Source organism: Gouania willdenowi, chromosome 7, assembly GCF_900634775.1.
Source record: "Gouania willdenowi chromosome 7, fGouWil2.1, whole genome shotgun sequence".
Taxonomy (NCBI): domain Eukaryota; kingdom Metazoa; phylum Chordata; class Actinopteri; order Blenniiformes; family Gobiesocidae; genus Gouania; species Gouania willdenowi.
Genome location: NC_041050.1, coordinates 11,815,927 through 11,843,353, shown reverse-complemented (window position 1 = coordinate 11,843,353; position 27,427 = coordinate 11,815,927). Strand labels below are relative to the sequence as shown.

Genomic DNA, 27,427 nt, shown 5'->3' with positions numbered 1-27,427 from the left:
CTAATACGTATAATAACTAAACTTTGTCTTTATACAGAAAGTAGTTTTTGTTATGTGCTTACTTATAGTGGGTTTACGTTTGTATATAAACCATTTGAGATTGGAAGGTCCCTATAATATAGCAAAGAATTCTATTGCATCTTAATAACAAATATATTGTTACTAATCAAACAATAATAAGGTCTTGATTCAGATCACACCAGTCCATACATCAACCTTTCTAAGACATGACGCGTAAAATGAAGTCTGTGCAAAGAAGCAAAAAAAGCTGCTAGTTAATTTCAGGATAGGAGTTCTTAAAATAGATTCAATTTGTGTTTGAAAATTGTTGGAATGATCCGTAGCAGATTTACTGTAAGTAAATAACGGCAAATCAGTATGTGTTGGTGTAATCCTGTCTATACTGTAGGCTGTGCTTTAAAGTGAAATGCCAGGTGCTGTAGTGTTATGCAGTGCTGCAATGTGGAAGAAAGCACTAAAGCGATGCAGTCCTGGTAAATGTGGGTGTTAGTGGCTACATGCTGTCCTTCTCTACTCTCATCAGCTATTTACAGATCTCACTAACACCCCTCTATGTTGTGTGTTCTGCTGCCTACATTCAGTCGCTCCCACACTCTCCCTGTGCTGGTGAGAATTGTGTTGCTCATTCTGGTTAAATCTTTCACATCTGGCAGATTAGAATAAACAAGATGAAGTGCGAGGTTGGCAGCTGGCACCGTTCGGCCTCTAGTGCCTTTCTTCTCCATAGCCAGGACACTACATGCCTCTCACCGCTGCAGTGTCATGAATATGTAATTCTGTAGCAAAAATGTCTGAACTGCAGAAAAAGCAACAGTCGATCAAAATTGAAAGGGACTTCACACTTGGATGTGTAACCCTGTTACAGCCAGTAAAATGTGCCTTACTTTTTATTCACAGGGTATTTTCCCCATCAGCTATGTCCACGTGAAGAAATCTACAGTGACAAACAGAGGGTGAGTCTCAGGATTAAAGCGATTTGCACAATGTCAGGCGACATGGTGCTGCAGATGATTTCTAATTGATGTTTGATTATGTTATACTACGTTTTATTTGTGTGTGAAATTTATCAATTCAAAAAAGGTGTTCAATATTTGCATTTACATGCACTGAGGGAAAAAAGATGCAGTGTTTAGTGCACAAGTGAAGTTTTAAAGCCACCTAAACATAGGACAGCATAACTAAAGAAAACTGTATAGTTCTAGAATTATACAGTTCTTGAAATGAGCGTTGTCTGTCGTTTGGATCCTTGCAGGACTCTCTTATGCTGCATTCGATTGCACTCGGAACTTGGATAAATCCGACAGAATGAATCGAAAAAGTGCAATAAAACGGCCCTTGAACTCGGAACCCTGACTCGGGAACTCGGACAGGATTCACGCACCCCGAGTTGGTCGGAATTATGTTTTAGCAAAATGGCAGCACCCACCGTTAGACGTAAACAGTCTCTTTCTCCTCAACTTTTACTTTTATGTGCCATCTAATTTGGCATGTGTTACTAAAAGTGCAGAATAACTCTGTAGTGGTATTTCCATCCCTACTTTGTTCATTTGAACGCTACTCTGGGTAAGTAATGATACCCGTATAGTTCAATGAACTAGTCTATGGTCTATGGTTCTATGAAACATGCAGGATTCACCCCGCTGGTGCATTCAAGTCTTAATTAACTCTTACTTCGAGTCTCTCTCTCTCTCTTACCCAAGGAGTCAATATATTTTCCCAGAAAGCATTTTTGCTCCTCAGCCAGCATGTTTTCCGAGCTTACTGAATAAAATACATTTACCTCGGAGGTTGGAATTGATGACCCGGATCTTTCCGGGTTCCGAGTGCAATCGAATGCAGCATTACTACAGGACCTCATTACCATAGTTACAGAGCATTGGTACCTGAACAAGCAGTTGACCCTGATTTGTTTCAACTTTTTAAATGTATTTTTGCAATGGAACATTTTTCATCTGACTATTACAACATTCCTAAATGTCCCAAGCATAAAAAAACTGAACGTTTACAAGTTAAAATACAAAAAAACCAAACAAACTGCTGAGGTTTTGCTTGACGGGTGAACCTCTCGTTAACCTCTGGTCATCTAGTCATTTTTGTGTCTATTGTTGTTTATGTTGGGTTTTTTAATCGTGAAGTAGGCAACGCGCTTTCTCTGAGTGTGAGTGGGCGTGTCGGTACCGGTGTTGTGAGAGGTGCACAGAGGAGAGAGGAAATGCATTTTAATAGATGTAATGAAACAATAGCGATGCATTACACTCTGAAATTGCGCAAATTAGAGTTAGCTTTTTTATTTGATAAAACAACTGTTATAGGCCATTTTAAATGAATAAAACATGTAATTATATATATATATATATATATATATATATATATATATATATAAAATGCATTGTTGAAGCTGCATCTTCAACAATGTTTTTCTCTTCAGATTTTAACATGCTGAGTCTCGCTACCCACCATTGTTGTTGTTGATGTGGTTGTTGTTGTTGTTCTTTGGTGCGGCCCGCAAAACAAAACTGTAATTCATGAAGTTGGAAGTTCTATGAAGCCCAACATAACACGCAAAACTCCAGAAACATGGAAAACGACATCAAAATGCACAAAATGTCAACAAACACCAAAGAAACCACTTAAACACAAAATGACTAAATAAACAACAACATATCCAAAATGACTTCCAAGACACGCAAAATGCCAACAAAATTGCACAAATGCACAGAATGACAGAAAAATACACGAAAAGACAAAAATAGCACAAAAAATATAACAAAAACACACATAATGACATGCGAAAAACACAAAAAGGCAACAAAAATTTGCCATATTGACAAGAAAATTGACAAAATCAATTTGAAAACATACGAAATGTCTAAGAATCAAAAAACACCACGAAAACCCACACAAAAGGACTACAAAGCTAAAACCCTTTGTTCTTCTTTCCTGTATTAACACTCAGATTGGTCATTAATCTAAATGCTAACATGTTTGTTTATCATGTGGCCCTTTGATCAGACAATCGCATTTATGTGACATTTCTGCTCTGATAGAAGTTGCTCACCACTGGTCTATGGTGTAGACTGCTGGGATGCCACTCAAAATAACGATGTCTTGTTTTAAGCCATGGGAGTCATTCTCATGTGCAGATTTATCACATCTCACCATGATGGAGACATTATGTACAGAAATGTTCCTTCTTTCCCAGTCCGACCTGCTGTCTGTGGTGCAGTTGATGATCCTCTCTCAGTCTCTCATTTCACAGACACTGTGCTAAAGATTGATCAACAGATCAATGTCATAGGATGCGTCTTGCTCCCTTTGTTTCCATATAATTTAGCCTCACTGCTGCTTAGTGACAATCCAATCTTGAAGAGAATTACCTCCTGACGGCTGCCCACACACACATGCACAAACACACACGTGCACGGACGCATGGTGTGCTCATCTACATTCATTACAAAACACAGCAGCTGGACATGGCCACACAGGCCGGAGCAAAAGGAAAGAGAAAGAGAAGTGGCAGAGTTGTTAGAGTTGCTGAGTCGGGAGGAGGAATTATGTTTGCTCTCCAACAATTATGTGTTGATTTGAAAAATGGCGTTACAGTATTATACTTCTTCCATCAAGAAACTAAACCAGGCGCGTCTCACCCGTCGGGGTGCCACACCCGGCCTTTCATAAAAGCAAAAATTCATCCCCCTCACTTTTTACAAAGGGATTCATTGTTGGAAACGTACTGGTCCAGTTAGATTGATTGAATGGTGACCAAAGCCGATCGCTGCCAGCCATTTGACAAAGCAGCCGTTCCGACAAGGTAAACAAGGAGTTAACAGTGATTAGTAAAGTATAAGTAAAGTGACCAAAAATTAGTAACAGGAGGCAAAACAATCGTCCAAAAGTGTCAAAAATGTGGCAAGAAAAGAGTGAGAATTGATTGAATTTGGCCAAAAGCAGTCAAGAGTGGCAAAAAATTGACAAAAAAGAGGAAACAGGTGGTATGTAATGGCATAATGTAGCTTAAATGAGCAAAATGTGGCAAACAATAGTGAAAAAGGGCAAAAATATAAAACGAAAAGTAGGGAAAAAGAAAACAAGTGTTATTTATTGGGCAAAAGGTATCTTATTTAAATGAAAGGTAGCAAAAAATGGTTGAAGGATAGACAAAAACGGGGTAAAAGTGTCAAAAAAAACTTGCAAAAAATGGACAAAAATTAGGAAAAAGGTGGTATTTATTGGCAAAAAGGAAGCTAAAATCTGAAAAACAAAAAAGTGTCAAATTTTTTGGGAAAAGTGGCAAAAATGGGACAAAGGAAGTTGCAAAATGGCCAAAGAAAAAGGTAAAAAGGGGTTAAAAAGTTTCCCTTTTTTTAAGGTTTTCTGGGGGAATAGTAATTAAAATGAAGACATAAATAGCCACATGTTGAGTATCACTGACTTAATAACAGCTTTATTAGTAAAGTAATTTAATAAACTCATCGGGAGTCAACGGTTGCCCTACCCTTAGAACACCCTCACTATTAAAATTGCTGCGCCACCCATGAACTAAGCTGAATTAGTTTAGTCTTGTGGAGTTAATGGGTAACACACATTGTTGTTTTTGTGGGATAAGAGCTGACTGTTACAGGAATCAGAGACTAGGTTTTAAATGTTCCCACAGAACCACAAAGAATGTGGCCACAAAGGAAGGAGGTTAGTGGACTCGTGTGTGCTGTTCCCTAACGATGGTCAGGGATAATCACGTTTCACTCTTTGTCCTTTCAACGCTGATTGAGGCTCTTTAAAAGCTGCACTGAAGCAGACACAAGTCTTTCTGTTCTATATGTAAGTTCTCATTGTGTAACTCTGTGTTGTAAATAAATAGTATTCATCCAGTAATTATACCCGTAAATGCACCGTTAGATGTTGAGTTGTAAAAAAAAAAAAAAAAAAAGACAAAAAGTAGCCAGTTATGGATATGAATACATTATGAGAAATGTATAGCAATAACAGGGAATTCAAATGGTACCATGTGGGGCACCATAAGGGGCAAAACTTGTGGGCGAAAACATATAATTCTCATCTCTGTTAAAGTGACAAAGACAATCTCTGGTTTAGAGCAGTGGTTCCCAACCTTTTTTGGATCGTGACCCCATTTCAATATCACAATTTTCAGACATTTTTTTTTTCTAGAATTACTTTTTGATCGCGTTTGTTACGGTGTTACAATACAGAGTATCAAGGATTAGTGACAAATCTCGCCAGCTCAGAATATTTTTATACTGCATTTTATTTGAACTAGATTTATATTTGAGAAATACAGTTGTGTTTTAATTTTAAGAATAATTTCATAATTAGAATTTAATAATTAAATTTTTTTTCTTAAACCAATTACAAGACATTTCAGGCGACCCCACTTGGGGTCACGACCCCAAAGTTGAAAAACACTGGTTTAGAGTGACAGATTGAGCTTTTATTTGAAAAATTGCACATTTACACAAGGTTTAGGCCTATAGGGCATACATCTTGTGTCATAGATTAATTGTTTTAAAAAGATTAATTTAGAATACATTAAATTATACCTTTTAACATGACAGAACTTCCTTATTAATTTCTAATGCAGATTTGATTAGAAACGGCCAGATTTAATCAAAAATGTTTCAATACTGTATATTTTAACCCCACCCTTTTTTTTAGAATTAGTTTTAAAATGTTGCCCAACTGAAATTGTAATAAAATAGCCATGACTTAATCATCAGACGAACTAATTATTAATAATTTGGATCTCGCAAGACCATAGAATAACAATATCCTATATCAGAGTAGCGCTCCCTGAGTTACTATCACATGAATGTTCCCTTTGATGAATTTATATCAGGGCAAATATTGTGCTGCAGATTTCGGTTGTTTAACAACTGAGGCCCAGAAGTCACTGATATTTTTGCCAGAAACTATAGCTTTGAAATCAGGCTCATTGACCTTTCTTTGTTGGATGTCCATACATTCCTTGGGGACTTATTAGAGTCTAACTACAACAATGCTCTGTCTTTTAGCATGATTAGAATCTCTCAATCACGGTTCTCAACCTGTGGTCCCATAGGGCCACTGTCACTTATTAAAGTGAAAGTGTTATGAATCATGTGAGAAACAAGCTTTGATAATAAGTGTATCCTGACACGGGGGTGGGTTCGAACAGAGATAACAAAACATGTGAAGCATGTCCTACTGTGTCCTACAGTGTGTGAGGACTGGTAACGCTGGTAACGCTGGTAGCGGACTCATCTCACATTTGTGCACATGTGTTTTTCTTATTTTTGCTGCAGGCTGTGTGAGACGGTGGTGCCCCTGGAAGACCCCATTATCACAGAGACCACCTCCACACTGCAAGAATGGGGCGTCTTGTGGAAGCAGCTCTATGTGGTCAGTAGCAGAACAGTCGTTTATTTCACAACACAAAGTGATAAACGTGCATGAATCTGGCATTACTAAATCATTACTAAGATGAAAAATGCATGCAATAGTTCTGTTTATTTGATTGTTTGTTTATTTTTCTGCTAGCAGGATTGTGTTAGACTAGACAAAATGGTAACACTTAGGCTGACATTATGCTGTCATTATTATGACGTGACACTTGTCATTAGCACAAATGAGGTGTCATGAAGGCTGTCATTAAGTGTCATTACCCTAACCCCTCACCCCTAACCCTAACCCTTTCATCGAGAGAAAAAAACCACAAACCTAACCCTACCTACCCCACAAGATCCCTCCACCCAGTGACGTGCAGTCAGGGTAGGCAAGGTAGGCAGTGCCTACCCAAGGGTGAATTGATATTTTGATTATTTGTTTTAATTATAATATAATTATAATTTGTTTTTCAATTTCCGATAGCCTACAGTACCTATAAGTTTGAAAGTGTCAGCATTTTGTGCTTTTAGCCCAAATAACTCAACATCGCTATTTCCTGGTACGGCAGAGACGCTGCACAGTCTTTCTCCGCTGTAAGGCAGGAGGAGGCAAGAGGAGGCCACACCCTCTCCTGAAGGCACATTGCTGCTCTGCCTCTGGCCCCACAGCCTGTGTCTCCATGTGTTTGCGCATGCGCAGTCAGTTCCCCAATATGAAAACCATTTACGTAAAAATGCAGATAGCTACGCTGCCTTTGGATGTAACCGTGTTATGCTAAATGCTATACGTACGTTCACAGTGCATTAGTGAATTGATACAGCATGGCTGCTGCTACGTTCTCTAGCTAGAAGTGGGATACCACTTCAGTCAGGATGACAGCGCTAGAGACGATAAAGATACTTTTTTTTGAGGAAAAACGACAGCTTTTAAAAGATGGGAGACCAACTCCTGAGCCACCAGACCTTCAGCAAAGGAAAGTTTCAGAAAATATTTCGTACTTTCCACAGTGAATGGTACAAAAGGAAGGATTGGCTTTGTGGATGCGCCTCACTGAGGCTGTTCTGAGTTGATGTGTTTTCAATACAAACCGTGTCATGAGATATATGTTGTTGGGAGAGTATGGAGGCTGCTATTGAATAATTGTTTAAGTTTCTTTAATGGTGTTTTACGATCTTGATTTTGTTAGATTAACACTTGCCAGCAGAAACATATGGAATTGTTATTGGTGTCGACATAGGTGGTCTCGATTTGCAATGCCCTGCCTACCCTGATCTAGTGCTCACGGCATGTCACTGCCTCCACCTAACCCAAAAAATGCCAACATAGCTCCAAAGGTGTCATAATTTAGTGAACGGCACTTAATGACGGCCTTCATGACGCCTTATTCATGCTAATGACAGATAATGACAGCGTAATGTCAGCGGTATGTATGAAACTTCAAGTAAAGTGTTACAGACAAAATTTCAACCAAAGATAAGACAGAAGATTCCATTGAATTAGGTTATCTGGATCAATATTCTGATTCTGGATCAGTTTAAAGAATCAAAAAACCCTGTTCTACCAAGCCTTTAAAGTGTGAATCTGTCAAAGAGGATTTTTGGCGCTTGGCGGATAGGGTTAGGCATCGAGTTCAAGTACATGCAACATCAGACACTCAGGATGTGGAAATGTGTTTTCATGAGGTTTTCAAAAATAAAGCTCTTGTGAAAATAAAATGTATCATATTTATATTCAAATTCATAGATTTGATATTTCTATAAGAGTTGAAAACAGCCCAGTTCATAAAGTTCATACAATTAAAATTCACGGAGAGGTTCAGACTATTTCATTCAGAAAGACCTTTGGTTAGCTAGCTCATTAGCTCACTTAAAACATGTAAACTTTTTTGATCATGCCTCTTAAAAGAATCAGAATCAAGAATTGTTAGGAATCAGAATCGGAACCGTTCAAATTCAAATGACGCCCAACCCTATTGGTGGGGGTTCATGTTATCTGAGCACATTTGTCTGATCTGATTTGTCTTTGAATCTAACTTAAGGGCTCATCAGGCCTACAGCACATACAGGAGAGATAATTTTATTCATAAAAATGGTCCAAACATACATGGAGGTTTCTTAGACATTTCCCTGGCAGCATGACTGTCACCCTGCATTTTCTTATTCTATCAGTGTAGGAGCAGAGATGGTGGTTGGACACGGATAATGGCCTACTGAACTGTCTCATACAATTTCATGCTGTGTCATTCAGCCCTTGATTGATTCTCAGCCTTCCTGCCCCTGCATCGTCTTAAGATCTACCACCTTCTGTCAGCCGTTACTCGCCGGGGCAAAAGCGATTACTGAAAAATCTACAGCGTGTTCAATCCTGCTAATTGTCGAGGGGGTCGGCAGTGAGCGGTCGATGGGCTTTGAGTTTTGAATTTGAGTGGTCGTATTTAAGAGCAGGGAGTGAGATTTTACATAACCTCTCACGGAGGAGTGCTCATGCTCTGAGCAACCGAGCATCCCGAGGCATCTCTGTGGTGATGTAACTTCCTCTGATGCTCGACTAATATGAAGCGCTCGTTTAACAGCGCTGGTTTTGGTGCTTACCCCCCTTTGGAATATGGGCCATGTTGCCTCAGTTGCTCCCGTAGTAAAAAGGACGCAGCTCTGGCTGGCTGTTGAAACATCTTATCCTGTTGTCACCAATGCAGGGTACTAGGCAGCAACAGTCATAGGATAACTAGGTTTTTCCTATAATGTGTTTAATTAGCCCTGCAGAAAACGAGTGGGAGCGTTCATCAACCCTATGTTTGTGTTTAGTTTTTTTTTGCTGCCACCAGGCATTGAGAATATGCAAAGTGTATCCTCATTAAATTTACATGGGCAGTGTGGTGACACTTAATCTTTGAATTTATGTAAACAAAGCGAGGTCTTAGTGTGGCCTTGTTATTTCATTTAGTAAAACAACAATAAAAAGGATTGTTTTTAATCTGCAATCATGTACCCCCCGAAGAAACATTTTTAAGTGTTTACTGTATTAGATGTATGACGGCATGTTAGGCCCACATTAAAATTAAAATAAAAATCTGGGCAAAACCTGATTAAAGTAGTAATATTTTGAGAATAAAGTTGTAATTTTATGAGGATAAAGTTGTATCTTAATTATGGAAGAGTATTAGGGCCACAGAAAAAAAAAAAAAAACCTCATGCACTTCTGAAAAAAGGTTGAGATTTTTTTTTTCGGAAGTTAAAAAATAAATAAATAAAAGTCGAGAGCAATGTTGAGATTTTCAAAATTGAAGAAAAAAAAATTATTGGAAGTAAAAAAAAAAAAAAAATCATGCACTTCAAGAAAAAAGTTGAAAATCGATGTCAACTTTTTTTTTCATTTTGCTGACTGCTTGTACAAAAATCCTGGCAGGCGGTTTGAGGAACTGGTTAAACTATACTTTAGAGTTCGCTTTAGTACCTAATAACAGTTACGATTGGAAACACATATCAATTCAGTGTGAATTTGCATAACTTCAGAAACTTACAGCAGTGTGCAGCTCCTGTTTCTCTGCATTCTCTGTGGAAAAAAAATGTCAACAACATTGATTTTCGACTATTTTCGAAGTGCATGACAATTTTTTTTTTTCCCTCCAATATTTTTTTTCTTTCGTTACCCTAAAAAAATCTTGATATTGATTTTTGACTTTTTTTTAATCTCCATGGCAAAAAAAAAAAACTCGACTTTGATTTTTCGGCTTTTTTTTTAACGAAGCACGAGGTTTTTTCTTTTTAGCCTCAAAATTTTGTTTTCTTCTGTGGCCCTAATACTCTACCGTACTTAATAAAATCGGTTTGTATTTTATGAGATTAAAGTCATAATATTTCCAGATTAGTCATAATATCTTGAGCATTAAGTCATAATTTTATGATAATAAAATTTAAGTACAAAACAGGATCTTGTCTGTGTTCACTCGTGCGTTATGGAGAATGTGACGTATTTAGTGAGATTATAATTCTATTTAGGTTTCACACATGGCTAAATATTGAGCTTTTTGGTCCATTATCACCACACAGTTTAAGGACTTTGAAGATACTTTAGAGCAACTTTACAGACGTTTGCGTTTGTTCCGACTAAAAAAACAGACGGATTTGGAATCGCCAAATAGCCTGTTTTGTGGAGGAGGAACTAGTGGTCAATTTCAGGGCTATTGGTGTTAGTTGCGTTCACTTCAACAGGGATTTCTGAGCGCTGTACGGTACCATTACGAGTTTTTTAAGATACCGTTTAATTCTCATAAAATTATGACTCTATTCTCAGAATATTACAAATTTAACTTGAACTATTATAACTTTAATCGGTAACACTTTACGTGTAGTTTCATACACAAAGGCTGACATTACGCTGTTATTATTATGACATGTGTCGTTTGTTACCCTAATCCCCAACCCCACTAGATCCTGCCATCTAACCCAAAAAATAAAAATGCCAACATAGCTCCAAAGGTGTCATCATTTAGCAAAAAGTGTCATAATTTAGAGAACGACACTTAATGACAGTCGTCATGACACCTTATTGCTGCTAATTATTCTCATAAAATCACAATTTTAATTTTGAAATATAACAGCTTTAAACTTGATATATTATAACTTTAATCGGTAACATTTTGCTTGAATTTTTTTACATAAAACTGACATTTCGCTCTCATTATTATTACATGACACCTGCCATTAGCATGAATAAGGTGTCATGAAGGCTGTCATTAATTGTTGTTTGTTTCCCTAACCTAACTAGAGCCTGTCACCTAAACCAAAAAATGCCAACATAGCTCCAAAGGTGTCAGAATTCAGTGAAAGACACTTAATGACAGCTTAATGACAGCGTAATGTAAGCCTTATGTATAAAACTTCAATTTGTGTTGCCCTTTAATCTAATGGAATTACAACTTTATTCTCATAAAATTACTACTTTAATCTTGAAATATCACGACTTTTATCTCGTAGTGCCGAGATTTATTTTATTTTAGCCCTAATACGCCGTCGTATAGATGTCACTCTTAGTTGCAATAGATATTCTACTGCAGTATAAGTATGCTAGCAGACTTTTAGCAATAAACTATTGTTTTATCTTTACCACTAATTTGACCTGAAAGTGAAATAAATGAATACTTTTTCAAGTCTCCATCAGTGATTCTTTGTGTCATTACTAGAAACACAAGGTGGATCTGTTCCACAAGCTGCGTCATGTGATGAACGAGCTCATTGACCTTCGTCGTCAGCTGATCCAGGGTCACCTCGCTCAGGACCAGACCCGTGAGATCAAGCGTCACATCACCGTACGGCTCGACTGGGGCAATGAGTGAGTAACTCCTCGTGAAGGCACGACACGTATAAAAAAAAAAAACAAAAAAAACATTTGTTCTTTTTTTGGCCACCGAGGAATATTTCTTTGGCACTGGAGACGTCCACATCACTCTGGATGAGTGGGCGTGTAACTGCATTTGCTATGATGTCATTTTAGCAGATGAGTGAATCTGAAGCAGCTTTAAGTCAATGCAAATCCCCTGGAGGTGGTGTAAAGCCTCATTATTACTGTTGCCAGTTTCTGATTCCATTATGACAGGCAAACCGTAGCAAAGATAAAGATGTGCCGGCTCCAATTCAACTGAGTTAGAGCTTTATGCTGGTGGCCCATCTGTCTGTTTAAAATAAGATCGGGCACCTAATTGCACATAAAAGTACCTGGGTATTCACTTTGAACCACATTGGTCAATATTTAAGTGCATCAATGTGAGGTGGAGCTTGATGCAGGGATGAAAAACCACAGTAAGTCAGACACAAATTTAAAGATGGTTGGAAGAGTGTAGCTGGACTGTTTAATAGATTGCAATAAGCAGAGATGTTTATTTGTCATACTTTCACTGGCAAGATTACGTCAACAGATTTTGACAAAAACATAGACTGTACGCTATGGAAGATACCAACAAATTTACCATTTGTGGTGGATTGCACTTTCTCACTGCTTTTGTTTATTTACTTTATTTTATACTCTCTACCGCATGTGTCAAACTCAAGGCCCGGGGGCAAAATCCGGCCTTTTAAAGCATCAAATTTGTCCTGCTTGAGAAAGTAAAAATGACAGAAAAAAACATGAAGCATTTTTGTGTCTATCTTAGCCCTTCCAAATACAAAAAATCAATTAAAATCCATAATATTTGCAGAGCTCAGTTTTCCAGTTCTTATAGCACATAACGGCAGTCATTTTTTAATCTCAAATTGTTAAAAGAACTCTCAATTTTTCCAAAATCTGGCCAATTTTTCTCAAATTATTCTACAAACAGTCCCCAAATTACCAAAATCAGGGAAATTTAAGGGAAGTTCCTGTAGCGAGTGATATACTCACATATTTTATCATTTATACGTGGAAGTGCAAACCAGGGCCCATTAATGTTGAATTTGTTTTTTTTTCTCCACCTAAACTCTGTGGCCCACCTCAAACTGGTCCGTATTTGGCTCCTGAACTAAAACAAGTTTCAATCTGTGACAGATTGATTCGTCTTCTATTAGTGTTAGCATTAAATACACATATTTTAGATTAGAAATAAAATATTTACACTCTATTCAGTCCCATAGTAGGTGAAAAGAGTTGATAAACCATAATATCCTGCCACAGAATCAATTATCAATTATTTTATCACAAAGAATTGGATAAAAAAAAAAAAAAAAGACCACACTTGTCTTAAGTTAAAAACACATGTAAAATGCAGCTGAGCACTGTGCAGGTTAATGGGCCAAAACAGGTTTATTGGGAAATATTAGATAATAAAATTATCATAGAAATAGAGATTGTCTGTTTCTTTTTATCTGGGATGTTAAAGCTAACTGGAACATTGTGTGTTGTTAACAGTTTATTCACTTTCATTCTTCCTTCCCTTCTTTTTACTACATTTTCATCAGGCACCTTGGAATAGACCTTGTTCCCAGGAAAGAGTTTGAAATGGTGGATCCGGATCAGATCAGCGTGTCAGAGCTTTACAAACTGGTATGTTTAGATGCAAAAAACAAAACAAAAAAACAATTAATTCTCTATGGATGTGTATATTTTGGGGTGTGCTTACTATATTTATATCAATGAGTCAGTAACTTGCATAGTGTGTGCTATTTCTACATATTGTGCTCCTTTCTGTTATTGCACTGCCCACTTTTGCATATTGAATAGTGCTGTTGAATGTGTATGGATGTGTGAATGCATCGATTATCAAACCATCCATAAGAAGTGACTCACAGGAGAGAAAGAGAGCAGCTAGGATTCAGCCTCATGTCAGCCGTTCTTATGGTTATCTTATCACCACATTGAGTGCATTACTTTACTTCCATGCATGTGACTCTCATAAGTGAGATCGGAGCTAGCCAAGCAAACATAATACCAAGCGACAGGCCCAGGTGAGGCTATGGGGGGAAAACGCGCATATTAATTTTTCATTGTGTTTAAAGAGAAATAAATTAGACGTTTTTGTCCGACTTGCTTTGAATCACCAACCGGACGAGGGAATGCCATCAATATGTAATGCGTTAAATGTAATTTGGTTGTATAGATTTTGTGCCTTCGAACTTACACATGCAGGCTGAGAGGAGACTTACTCGGGCGGATCCTGTTCCAGTTCTATGTGATTACAGCACAGATGTTTTGAAATGTAATGTGAAGTAGCTCGAGACTGTTATCTGAGAGGGAGATCCTCTGTGGTCAGTAGCTGCAGCTCCATATGCCAGTGACAATGCACTCCAACTGCCCTGCAGCTTCCCATTATCCCACTGCCATGTTCCTGAGCACTGCACGCAGAATTCTCGTGCACTAAATTCTCCGTTCATGCCAAAAAGCCTCCTGACACTGTGGATGAAAGTGAGCCTGTGTTTGGCAGGGGCCACGTGGCCCTGGCACCTCTTTAGATATGGAAGCAGAAGAGGTCTTTCAGGCTGCTGAGCAGAGAGGGCATGCAGCATGTGGGAGCCACAGGCTGTGTGCTCCTCCCTCCACATGCTCACGTTTTTGCACCATGTGGGCTTCTTTTAGTGCTATGTGCACTTGACAGGGTGGGAAGTGAGGGGTGAAGAAGCATCCGTCAAGGCATCGCTTAGGTCTCGTGTGTGTCTGAAGTAATGAAAGGACTGATCTGACATCGTGTTTTTGTTTGTCTCTCTTTTTTAGCACGTATCAAGCAGACACTGTGGTCAGCAAAGCACAAATCAGGTACTTTAAATGCTGTTATTACTCATTAACATCACACGTTTAATACAGTTACTATACCAGATGTCAGGGCATTGATACAGAACCACAATCACTTTTACATTCCTGTCAACTGTCAGTGGTGTATCACTGGAACCATACGCAAGAATAAAAAGACAGATTCCCACAGGGAGCACTTTCACACATGCACCGGTGTGACTGCAATTGTGAAGAATTTTGTTCTTTTTACGTTATTTGTATGCAATATTTTATTTTCTCGTCTATATAGCTTTCCATGTAATTTTTTAAAACTAGTATTATATATATATATATATATATATATATATATATATATATATATAGTATATTTTTTAAAAATAAAAATGCTGTTGTTTTTCTGAGTGTCAGAAAGGGTATTAAAACTATTAAAGTGACTTAACCTCCACGTGTGGCTCAGTTTTGTCAATATAAAATAATTATGTCTTTCATAGATTTGGGAAAGGGGAATTTTGAAAACGTGAACAATTTACATTTTTACAAATTAAATCTGAAGTCTCCAAAATGGCGATGCCCAAATATACGAGGAATATTACGTGTGTGTGTGTGTGAAGGCTAAAAGTTGATATCAATGATTTCAAAGACATTTCTGACACAGATTTAGAGCAAACAACTAAAGAAGATTTATTTTTTTATTTATTTGTTTATTTATACAGACAAGTAAAAAATAAATGAGCAGTCATGTGATGGGTTGCCATATTGCTTTAAGCCCTATAAATAATAAATATCAAAATGGAAATTTAAAACATACTGTAGTTACCAATAAAGAGAAGTTTTTCATTCCAAAACCTTCTTTTGTATTTATACAAATGATGGTATAGTTCACATCTTCTTCATTATTACTGCGTCACGTAGCAATAATACATAATCACGCAGTCTGAGAACACACAATAGTATTTTGTACGTTTCTTGCTTCTGTGTAAATGCAGATACTGTATCTTTGAAGGGAGACAATGGGGGCGAGGAAACCCTCAGAGTAAACCTACTCGCGGAATTTCTTATCTACCTATTTTGCATTTTAAATAAATAAAATTAGATAAATAACTGTTATGTGTATTAAAAAATAGTTTAAACTGACCTTGTCTGTCCGTTGCAACCTTTGACAAATAAATCTGTCGGCATCTGACCAAACAACCCTAAGCTTTGGTTATTTATCCCAAACCGCCATAACAACAATACCAATGCATTTTCTTTTAAACCTACCAGTTACAGTATACATGAGTGTTTTATTATTGAAGATACAAACACATTATGTTGAATGATATATTTAATTATTTGGGTGTTACGGTTAATATTTAAAGTGGATGTGCTTTGGAAAGAAGAAAATGAGTTCTAATTTAAAGACATGGATTTTTAAATAACTGTTTAACTATTGAGACTTTTAAAAATGGTCACATTTGCTCCACAGATGCAAAGAAAAAAGCTTTAAAATATAAGTGTATAATCATCGTAGCACTAGACCTCTGCTGGTGAGCTTTAAATAATCACATATGCAGTAGTTTCAAAGAATAGAATTCTTCAGAACACAAATGTTTTGTTGGGTAAAAACGAACTTTAAATAATATATCATTGGACCACCCACTTTGCCTGGGATCTGTTTAACAAAGCTCTCTGTTTACAGATCAGCAGGTATTCAGCTCTTCTTGTTGTGCAGTCTCCTGACAGTGGTCACTTTCTTCTGTGTTTCCAGGGTGACAGCATGAGACAGCGCCATGGTGACGGTTGCCGTGTCCCTGTGTCGCATCACCTCTTCATCAATCTGAAGAGCTTTACTTACAACAGCATCAGCGAGGATGCAGACGTCTTCTTTTCTCTGTACGACACTCGTGAGGCCAAACAGATCAGGTACACCCAGGAGTCTCTGAGCACATGGAACAGCTCTTTAGTTCAAACTCAATAGTACATGTCTACATCACGTGTCAAACTCAAGGCCCGGGGTCCAGATCCGGCCATTTAGACCATCCGATTTGGCCCGTAAAATATAGTAAAAATGTAAAATGTGAAAAAATGTATTATTGTGTAAATTACCAAAAAAATCCAGTTGTATATATCTCAAATTGACCACTTTAATGAAACTCTACAGTGTTTTAGGGGCTTGTACTTTTCTTTTCTTTATACCACATGAATGCAGTCATTTTTAATTGCAAATTGTGGAAAGAAGTCTCAATATTTACACAGATCTTGCAATTTCCCACAAACAATTGCATAAAATTCCTTTAAATTACACAAAAAATTGGTGAAAAAAACAATAATTTTTTTAAGTGAATTGAACTGACATTGAAAACTAAGGTACATTAGTGTTAAAATTTATTTCCCCACCTAAAATCTGCGGCCCACATGCGATCAAACTGGTCCGTATTTGGCCCCTGAACTAAAAGGAGTTTGACACCCCTGGTCTACATGCTGTCTTCCCAGTGGTTTAAGTAAATGCTGTCAGCGTGATGCTGTGATTTGGCTTTTGTTTTTTTTTAGTGAGAAATTCATGGTCAAACTAAACAAAAACGGAGGGCCGAAAAATCCAGAAAAGGTTGATCGTCTTTGTGCTCTCTTCACGGTCAGAATTCCTTTTTTTTCCCCCACATTATCGCAAAATAATTTCCTTATAGCCTCCTGAGTTTAATTGTCTCCATGTGCAGGACCTGAGCAGTAAAGACTTGAAGAGAGACTTGTATATTGTGGCACATGTCATAAGAACAGGTATAACGAGGCAGCGTTTGAAGATGTATTTATTTGATGACGATCATTTTGAAAGAGCTAAGAAAGTCAATTCTCGCTAAATGTTTCCAGGTCGGATGCTGCTCAATGACTCAAAGAAAGGCCCGGCTCACGTGCAGTACAGACGACCTTACGGCTGCGCTGTGCTGGCTATGAGCGATGTTTTCCACACCATTACAGACCTCAAAGAGGAGAAGGATTTTGTGCTGAAAGTTTACACGTGAGTGAATCCCTCTTTTGGTTTTAATGAAAAGTTGATTTCCAAATCGATTTCAGGATTGGGGTCAAATGCAATTGTTATCGCGTAATTGATAATTGATTACAATTATGACATAATTATTATCGTAATTTTAAAAATCTGTTACTGTTGTAATTGTAGGGTTGGGGGTTTTGAATACTGCTCCATCCAAGTCATTGTTGTTGTGTCCTTGGGCAAGGCACTTTACCCCCATTGCCTCGTATGAATGGGTATGAATTGTGCATGAATGTTGGTGGTGGTCAGAAGGGCCGTAGGTGCAAAATGCCAGCCGTGGCTACAACGTAGCTTGCCACCACTGGCATGATTGTTGTGAATGAATAATGGCTCTCCTTGAAAAACGCACTCTATAAATCCAATCATTAATATTATCATTGTTACCTGTCAGTTCTCTTTAGGATCCTTTTAAAAAAACAATATTTTCATTGATCAGGAAGCCTAACAAGGTAACCAAGAGATGAGAAACACATTTGATGATAGATAATATTTTTTAGTGTATTTTACAGCTGATTTAAGAGATGCTAACAGAAAGCTAACACAAGAGAAAGGCTATTTATGGGCTTATTTATTAAAGGCTCAGTAATTGTGATTAATTTGAATTTGAACTTTAGTAATTCCTTAGGGAGGGCTGGTGATGGTCACAATTATGCAATAAAATAATGCAATTTATTTGATTGCAATAACAAAAAAAAAAAAAAAAAATGCATTGCTGTCTAAAAAAGATTGCACTTCTTGTAGTGCAGCTTTGACAGCATGTGCAGACAAAAAATAAATAAAAAAAAGTAATTGAGAACGTAATTGTAATTGACTTTAATGGGAAAAATAATAATTATAAATTTGATTTAACTGGGAAAACATGATAATTGATGATTGAACATAGATAATTGAAGATCTACAGTAATTTTAATTGAAAAATGTAATTGACCCCAACTCTGGCACCTTTCTTCTTTTGATTCTAGCCCATACCATAGTAGCCACTTGTTGGCGTAGCAACTGCCGCGTATTAATAAGCCTTAAATACACAGTTTAGCTCGCTCCTGCTATGGTAAATATTCTGCTCGCTCCTTTGAAAAATAAAGTTGACAACTCAGAGATCATGATCAGGATTGCGTGAATGTTATTATGACGTTAAGCATGTCAGCGCAGCTCTTGATACTTGGTGCAGTTGGAGCAGAATGACAATGAAGTGTCCTTCAGGAAATCAATAGCTGCTCAACCCTGGGCCTGGGATAGGGCCACTTGGCATGTTGTGAATCTGGCTGCGATGGAGAGCCAATCCTTTACTCTGGCCAACGCTGTGAAGACAGGAAGACGCAGGGAAGGGGACACGAGTTAGCGAAATGGCACATAGATAATTGAGCAAAAGTTAGAGGACGAAGCGACAAAACTCCAAGCTCAGCATATTTTCTTGTCAATCACGGGCTAAAATGTCTGCGGTGTCCTTCACAGCACACGTCCTGGGTCAGATGTCACACATACAATTTGCTGTGTTGTTCACCTATTATTATCATTGTTCTTTAGCACTTTGAGAACAACAATCTAAGTGGGTGCCAAGTAAAGATTTTAAAAGCAACCATAGTGTTTTTTTTTTTTTTTTTTTCTCTTACTTGGACTCTGCTGACGCGACACAGTGTTGCCTCGTAAAACGCAAGCCGTGATTCAGAGCTGAGTTGCCTCCAAACTGTCGTCTCCTATAAGGCTCCAGTCTGTGCGTTTTCCCCATGCCTTTCCCAGGGGCCTTCGGGCCCACAGTAATGAAAAAGGCTGGTAGAGAGCTGGCTGTCAGCTTTGCTTAGTGTGCTGTGCCTTTGGGCTAATGTACTGCTTGATAGCACCTCCCCCTGCTGTTACCATTTCTCCAGGAGGAAATCATCTCAGGGAAACGTGCCGGTCATGTTGTCCCCATGCGCACAATCCCAAACTCTCCATCTGGAGCCGCTAATGGATGCATTGCTAACAGGTCTTTTCTTCCAGATGCAACAATGAGAACGAGTGGTACCAGGTACACGAGAACATCATTCGCAAATCCAACACCAAATACTCAGCCCCCAGCACCAACTACGGTAAATATGTTATATTAACGCACTTATTTTAGTTCAGGGGCCAAATACGGACCAGTTTGAGCTTAAGTGGGCCACAGTTTTTAGGTGGGAAAAACTGCTAATTCAACATTAATGTGGCCTGAATTGCACTTCCACTAATACATGATATAGAAATGATAAAGTATGTGAGTATATCAGCCCCTGCAGGAATTTCTATTAAATTTCCCTGATTTTGGTAATTTGGCAACATTTTGTGGAATAATTTGAGGAAAATTTGCCAGATTTTGGAAAAATTGAGAGTTCTTTCAACAATTTGAGATGAAAAAAGACTGCCATCATGTGATATAAGAAGTGGAAAACTGCAAATATTGTGGATTTTAATTGAATTTTTGTATTTTTGTGGAAGGGCTGAGATATCTACGACTGAATTAGTTGATCATTTGCAAATTGTTTCATGCCTTTTCTATCATTTTTACTTTCTCGAGTGGGCCGAATTTGATGCTCTAAAGGGGGCGGATTTGACCCCCAGGCCTTGAGTTTGACACATATGTATCAACAGGTATCAGCATAGAGAATACTGTATAATGCTTTAATATTTATTTATTTGTTTGTCTGTTTGAAGGATTATGTCAAAAGTATTTAACAGATTTGGACAAAATTTTATCCAAAGAATGACCTGAGGCCATGGAAGATTGCATTATTTTATGAGGGGATTAATATACAGATTCTGGATCAGTTTGAAAAATAAAATTTCACAATCTATAAAAACATAACTAATTCAAAAAACCATACAATCATTGCTAATACATTTCACTTTATTATAAATGAGCCCTTAAATAGAAAAAAAATCTAAATCTTGCACAGTTGGAACTTAATTTATTTTCCACAAATGCATATGTATGAAAAAATAATAATAATATATTTTTTGAACAAAATAACATCAATGAATTTAATTCAAAATACATTTATGAGCTCTAAAACTGAGAAAATAACTGGCATTCAATGCTGTTTTGGTGCATGAAAGATTGCATTTATTTTATGAAGGGATCTGGATCAATATACAGATTCTGGATCAGTTTGAAAAATAAAAAAATCTCTATCTCTTGTTGGCAAAATTGCCTCGGCTCGTATTTAATGGATCTTTATGTCGAGTTGGTTCCTCAATTATCCCACCGAGTTTCATCCAGATCAAATCCACATTTTTTTTAAAAATGGGAGTGTCCATACATTTGGACCTACTGTATTTTATTTTATTTTGTTTCGATTTATCTTAAACAAGCACAAAACAATTATATACTCTATACTGTATGCAATCGAGAAAAATGAAAAAGGTACAATTTCAGATGCACGTTCGAGAGGGGGCTGAAAGAAACAAAACTTATCAAGTTCAGTCTCCCTTACACCATAAAAAAATGTATTCACAATCTATAAAAACTAATACCTAATTCATATAACCATTCAATCATTGCTAATACATTTCACTTTAATGTAAATGAACCTTAAATACAAAGATAGCAGAGGTTTGCTTTTATTTTTTGAATGTTACTCTTTTTTGTTATTAACCAATGCATGGACAAATTTAACTCTGGGGGCAAAAATGAACAATAATCTCTCTGTTTCATTGTGGAGCACGTTGACACAAGAACTATTTTTAGTGAAACAATCAAACAAAATCAATTACTCAAAAAATGATCCAGTGCAGTGTTAGATAATTATATGAGGCAGACAAAATGTGCCAGCTAATGCGTTGACTTCTGACTTCTTTTTTTAAAAAAGTAACACATTAGCCCCTTGCCCCTTAGCTCTCAATGCAAAATGATTTGTTTCTCCTGCTTTTTTTTTTTTTTTGGATTATCCAAATTTAGGCCCACAGTTAGGCTGTGTGTAAGGACTTTACAGTTGTTTTTAATGATAAAATGAATCAATGAAATTTGTGGTCATTATACACGGCTAATATAAAAGAGCTGGCACTTTTTCACCATTTGAACAATCCAAAAGAAACATTTTTTTTTTTCTCTCTATGAAGTAAAAGAACAATTCAACTTTTGACAGCCAATCAGAAGAGATCAGGATGGTGTTGTTGTTTACAAAGCTTAGAAAGGAAGCTGACAAATAAATAGTACTCAAAGTAAATATTATTAGTTACTTTCACCCCCCACCTTCATTTGTGGTAATAAATCGTGCCACGGTTCCCTTGCGTACAGTAAACACCTCATGTATAAACTTTAAAAAAGAAGAAACGAAATCTTGTACAATTGGAACTTAATTTATTTTTCACAAAGGAATCTCTATGAAATAAGAATTGTTATTATTTTTAACGCCAAATAAAAAATAATAATAAAAAATAATAATAATAATGTACACACATATATATAATAATAATGTACACACACATATATATATATATATATATATATATATATATATATATATATATATATATATATATATATTCATACATATATTCATATATATGAATTAGGACTGAACGATTTTAGAAAATAATGTAATTTTGATTTTTTTCCCTCAATATTGCGATTGCCGTAATCGTATCGTTACCATTGCCCAAAAACCGCGATGCATACCGAACAGTGGGAAAACTCTACCGTTGCATCCCTCGTACTCAGATATGGTTGGGTGTAGGAATCCATCAAATTAATTTACTTCTTTTAAACCCTACTTAAGTACAAGTGAAATTACTGATTTAGAAATATATATCCGTATAAAACAAAAAACTAAAATATATATATTGTACACATCTGTTACTTTCACTTCTACTATTGGAGTAGTAGGAGTAATGTGTCTAAACCAATGCTTTTAACTATTATTAAATCTTAAAAGGAAACTTTAGGAGCCTTAATTTGTCATAAGTATATAAAGAAGAGATTTCAGAAAGTGCACAATATGTTTTAATGCAAAGAGAAAACAACATAGCTTAGACAAAGAGCTCATCGATTGCTGTTTTACAAAAGTGCCGTGCTGTGTGACGACTCATCGGGAGACGCTGTTGTGACAATTCAAAGCATATTTCTTCACTCTTGAAGCTGTGAGTCATGCATCAATGCTGCCCCAAAAATTATTTCACGAGTCACATTCTTTCATGTTTTTTTCTTGTTCCTTTTTCCTTCTTCCCTCTGTTTCACTCGTCGCTCCATCCACTCTCCTGTCTGTCTTCCCACCCACGTTCTGACTAATTTCCTTTAAATACCCCCTGTCCCTTCCCTCTCACATCTCCTCTTTCTCATTGTCTGTGTGTATTCTTCCCCTCAATCCCGTTTCCCTCCCACAACCCCACTCATTTTCCATTATCTTCCCCTTTTACACTTAAATCCGCTATACCCCACCACCTCCCAGGCCTCATCATTTCCCTGCAGCTGCTGCGGGGTGAACTCGAGCAGATCAGACGGGAGAACCAGGCCGTGTTCAACAGGGCCTTGGCACTCACACGCAAACTGGGTTTCCCAGATGTCATCCTGCCAGGTAAGGAGGCAAAGAGCACGGTAGGTGTGAGAAACGCTGTGAGGTTTAAAGGAGGAGGAGGAGGAGGAGAGCAGAGGCCAGATGGCATGAAGAAAGGGGGAGGAATGAAGGTCACCAAGTGTTGCCCACTCTTCAGTAAGGAAACTAGTACTAACCTCTATGATCAGATCATCTGAACAAGACATTGGTAGAATTTCCAGTGGGAAAGATACTTAAATTCTTGGCGTAGCTAAGCTGCGTAAGTCATTAGGGCAGTACGCTAAATGGGCGGGGCATGTTACCAGGCATCCTCCCGCTGAACCCTACCGCGCAAACTCTAGCTCCAAATGACGTGTAACTTGCAAGATGGCAATGCTCCTATGTGCTGTATTTTGGCTTCAGGAACGTTGAGTGGGGAACAGCTACAGTATGCACGCCCACTGGTTGAGGACAGTAACTGCAGAGCGATACGTGCTTTCACACTGACGTCAGTCTCAAAAACATCAGAAAAGTCTCAAATAACACTGGGAAAAGTAGCTAGATTTGTAGCTAGTAGCTTTTGACAAAAACAGTCGCCAAGAAGATCTGAAAAGTTGCCAGATTTAGCGAGAAAGTCGCCAAGTTGGCAACACTCCACCGAGCAGTGAAGAAAAACCAAACGAAGGAGAAGAAAAAAAGGGTGAGAAGGATGGTAGAAAAGAGCCAGAAAGAGCAGTGAGAAAATGTAGAGAGAGAGAGAGAGAGAGAGAAACCCACTCAATGGGTTATGGAACTGAGATTTGTGCCACTCGAAACTGAATTTATTTTTAATAGTTGGTATTGAATTTGAAAGCAACATCTTGAAATTGCATTAACTGTTTTGAAACTGAATAAGTAACTTGAAATTGTGTTTTTTCCTGTTGAAAAAAATGTATCTGAGTACATTCCGAAAATTCACGCTATTCAATTTCACTACATGGAGACACACTTCCGGTTTGCCAGGTTGAGCAATCAATCACCGATTCATGGAACTCCTGTTTACATCTACAAAAACTCTCTTACGGGTCCGTTGAAGGAGTGACCCATTGATATCTTCTGTATAATAAAAGTTACATATCTCGTCCACGCCACCACCCAATGGAGTCGCATATCTACACTTTGCCGAAAAACAAACAAACATCTCTTCACACGAGATGAAATGTCGGCGTCTTTAGGACCTGATTTTCAACGAAAAAATGGTCTTTTTTTTAAAAAAAAAATACAGCAGTATTGACATGTATTGGTGTCAGACAATACTATGTAACTGGGTATCGATATCGGCATTGGGACAAAAAAAAAAAGAGTATTGGAACAACACTAATTATGACATAATTATAATAGTAGTCGTAACTGAATTGTAAAACAATTTAATTAAATTTTAAACTCGGGAATCATGTTGCAGTTTAATGGCTTACACATACATAGCTATTTAGTGAAATATGTTTCATATCAATTTTTCCCACTATTTGACAGTTCATTGTACCATTAATTTTTTTTTAAAACGAGGGGTATACTGACAAAAAAAAAAGGCTCAGACGCCCACACCAAAAATAATAGTTCCAATATTTTCATTGATAAGGAAGCCTAACAAGGAAGACAAGAGATTAATTACAAATTGGATAATAGATAATGTTTTTAGTGTATTTTACAGCTGATTTAAGACATGGGTCAAAATTGACAAGTTATCATAAGAGATGCTAACACAAGAGGAATGTTATAGTTTGTAGGATTATTTATTTCAGGCTCAGTAATTGTGATTAATTGTAATTTAACTTTTAGTAATTGAGAACTTAATTCAAATTGGCTTTCATGGTTAAAAATAACAATTCTCATCAAGAAAAAAGAAATCGGTCGCCGTAATAATAATTGAGCTGTAATTGAACATGGATAATTAAAGATGTAATTGTAATTGAAAAATGTAATTGACCCCAACCCTGGAGCAGAGGTCAATGAAGATGACTGTAAGAGACAGAGTGGGAGAGAGGTATGGGTGTGTTTCCAAACATTTCATCAGCTGACATTGCAGTGTTTGTGTCTCTCCCTGATATCGTCAAATACCTCTCCATTATTGGCCCTTGTGAGTCATCTGTCCCCAGGGAAATGGCTTTGGATATAAATAACCTTAATCTCATTTATAAATAACTGCAATATCTTCAACCGCTGCGGCTGCTGATATTTATTCCATTACAAATGGACTACACAAAAGATGCTGACACAGCCGTGAGTTACACTGTGATACAGCTCAGCAGGGTCATCTGAAATAATGCAGTTTACATCTTAGTCCACACTGAAGATTGATTTATGTTGACCACTCAAAGTTCATTTGTGATGCACAGCTTGGCAACAGGCACGTGCAACATTTTTTTTTGGGGCACCCGTGAAAATTATTCATAAATTATTATTATATTTATTATATATAAAATTTAAAAAAAAATCACAGCAGGATATTTTCAACCTGTATACTATTATTTTAGTTAACACAACCAATACAAACTCAAATTATTAAATTGAATAAATACTGTAAATTAATAAAAGAGAAAAACAGACAAAACAAAGCCACAATGCTTTTTAATAACCAGCGAATGTATTAAACAATCAAAGCATACTCCAATTTCAAACTTATCAAAAGTCTGCTCATAATAAACTAAATAAAAATGAAGCATCCAATACAGTACACGGTATAAAATAGCCGCATCACAATAATAATATACTACATACCACAATATACCTCAGCACACTGTCATTAGCTCAAATGACCTACCGTTTATCTCAATAATTACCATATTAAATGAAACAAAACTCCTGAACTTGTCTAATTTGCAGAACAGTGAAACTGTCTTTAAATTCTCTGGCTCCTTCTCTCCCTTCATTAAACATGACAAAGGTCAGTAAACAACTGTCGCGACATAATGTTTTCTGCAGTCTAATGTTGTGGTTAATTTAGCAGTGGGTTACGGAAGGATTCTCACAAGAACTCAAATAAATACCCCGTCAGATATCAAATAATATTTTTGTGGAATCGATGACAGAGAGAGTAATTTATATTCGTCAATGAATAAAATAAACAAAACAAAAAATCAGGCTCCAGCAGAAAGATAAGGCTCTATATGTGCATGTTTGACAAGGACTTATGATCACTGTTAGCACAGGAGACGTGCTTGTTGTGGGTAGAGTTTCTCAGATGTCTTTGTTGTACTGTTACGCTATGTGTCACAACATGCACAAATAACCACAATAAAACTTGTGCAAATGCTTCTCAGACAACTACCGGTAATTGTGTTCAATCGTATATATTTATTGTACAATGCTGTGAAAATCAAATGTGTAAAATTCTTTGCATTCCCTACTCTAAAGGAGACATTCGCAATGACCTCTACCTGACCTTGGAACGGGGAGAGTTTGAGAGGGGGGGCAAGAGCGTCCAGAAGAACATCGAAGTCACCCTCTATGTGCTCTACGCTGATGGCGACACACTTAAAGTATGACACACTGTCATATGACTGGTCTTTCTGTGCTATATCATCACTCTTCATACTAGCGAAGAACTTTGCTCTCATGTTTTTTTTTTTAAAACTTTATTTTTGAGTTTTAACATTTTACATGTGACACACTAATGCTGCGTTCACTCCGAATGCCTCTTCTGCGGCACCGGACGCATGTGTCGCAGGATCAAAAAAGTGTCCCCATTCGCTTCATTTGCACGTCTGAAGCGAAGCACCGCCCACCAGAGTTTCACTGCCTGCTGAAGCGAGGCGCTGCGCTCCTTTTTCTCCTCACAAACATAAACCACCAGTGAAAAAAGCTGGTGTGATTAGAGACTGTCCGTGTTGACGGCCTGACGTCATTGTCAACAAAGACCCTGATTGGCTTTCGATATGCAAAACAGTTGCAGGAGTTCAATATTTTCAACTCTTGCGAATGTGCGGATGTGCGAATATGCGTAAAATCGGGTGCGTGCCAACTCTCTCGACTCTCTTAACGTGCGGATCGGACCGCACCGCCGCACAGGAAAGATTTTGCATCTGGGAAACTCACATCTCATTGACTTTGTATGTAATCTGGACGTACGGACATTTTGTGACGCATCTGGTGTTGAACGTAGCATAAGACAGAAAAAGACATACAGCCAGGCACAAAGCATACATAAAAAACTACTTAGTCCAGAGTTTGTCCTAAACACAGGTAGACCTGGATAAACAAGCAAATACAAAACTACTACACAAAACAACGCAATTCACAGTACTAACAATGAAGCTATTAAAGCTGCGATCCGGAGTTTCTGAGA

General features: G+C 37.4%; 1 protein-coding gene across 3 annotated transcripts in view; it reads left to right on the top strand.

Annotated features, from left to right (window-relative positions):
• Positions 1-27,427, top strand: part of dock3 (dedicator of cytokinesis 3) — an 83,209-nt gene that overhangs the window by 17,593 nt on the left and 38,189 nt on the right. For all 3 annotated transcript variants that reach the window (XM_028452242.1, XM_028452240.1, XM_028452241.1), the window contains exons 4-15: positions 919-974; positions 6,318-6,414; positions 11,582-11,730; positions 13,329-13,413; positions 14,578-14,619; positions 16,343-16,497; positions 17,125-17,206; positions 17,289-17,349; positions 17,440-17,587; positions 19,598-19,686; positions 23,020-23,145; positions 26,497-26,621. In XM_028452242.1, coding sequence (XP_028308043.1) covers positions 919-974; positions 6,318-6,414; positions 11,582-11,730; positions 13,329-13,413; positions 14,578-14,619; positions 16,343-16,497; positions 17,125-17,206; positions 17,289-17,349; positions 17,440-17,587; positions 19,598-19,686; positions 23,020-23,145; positions 26,497-26,621 — 1,215 coding nt within the window. The remainder of the gene's footprint in view (positions 1-918; positions 975-6,317; positions 6,415-11,581; positions 11,731-13,328; positions 13,414-14,577; positions 14,620-16,342; positions 16,498-17,124; positions 17,207-17,288; positions 17,350-17,439; positions 17,588-19,597; positions 19,687-23,019; positions 23,146-26,496; positions 26,622-27,427) is intronic.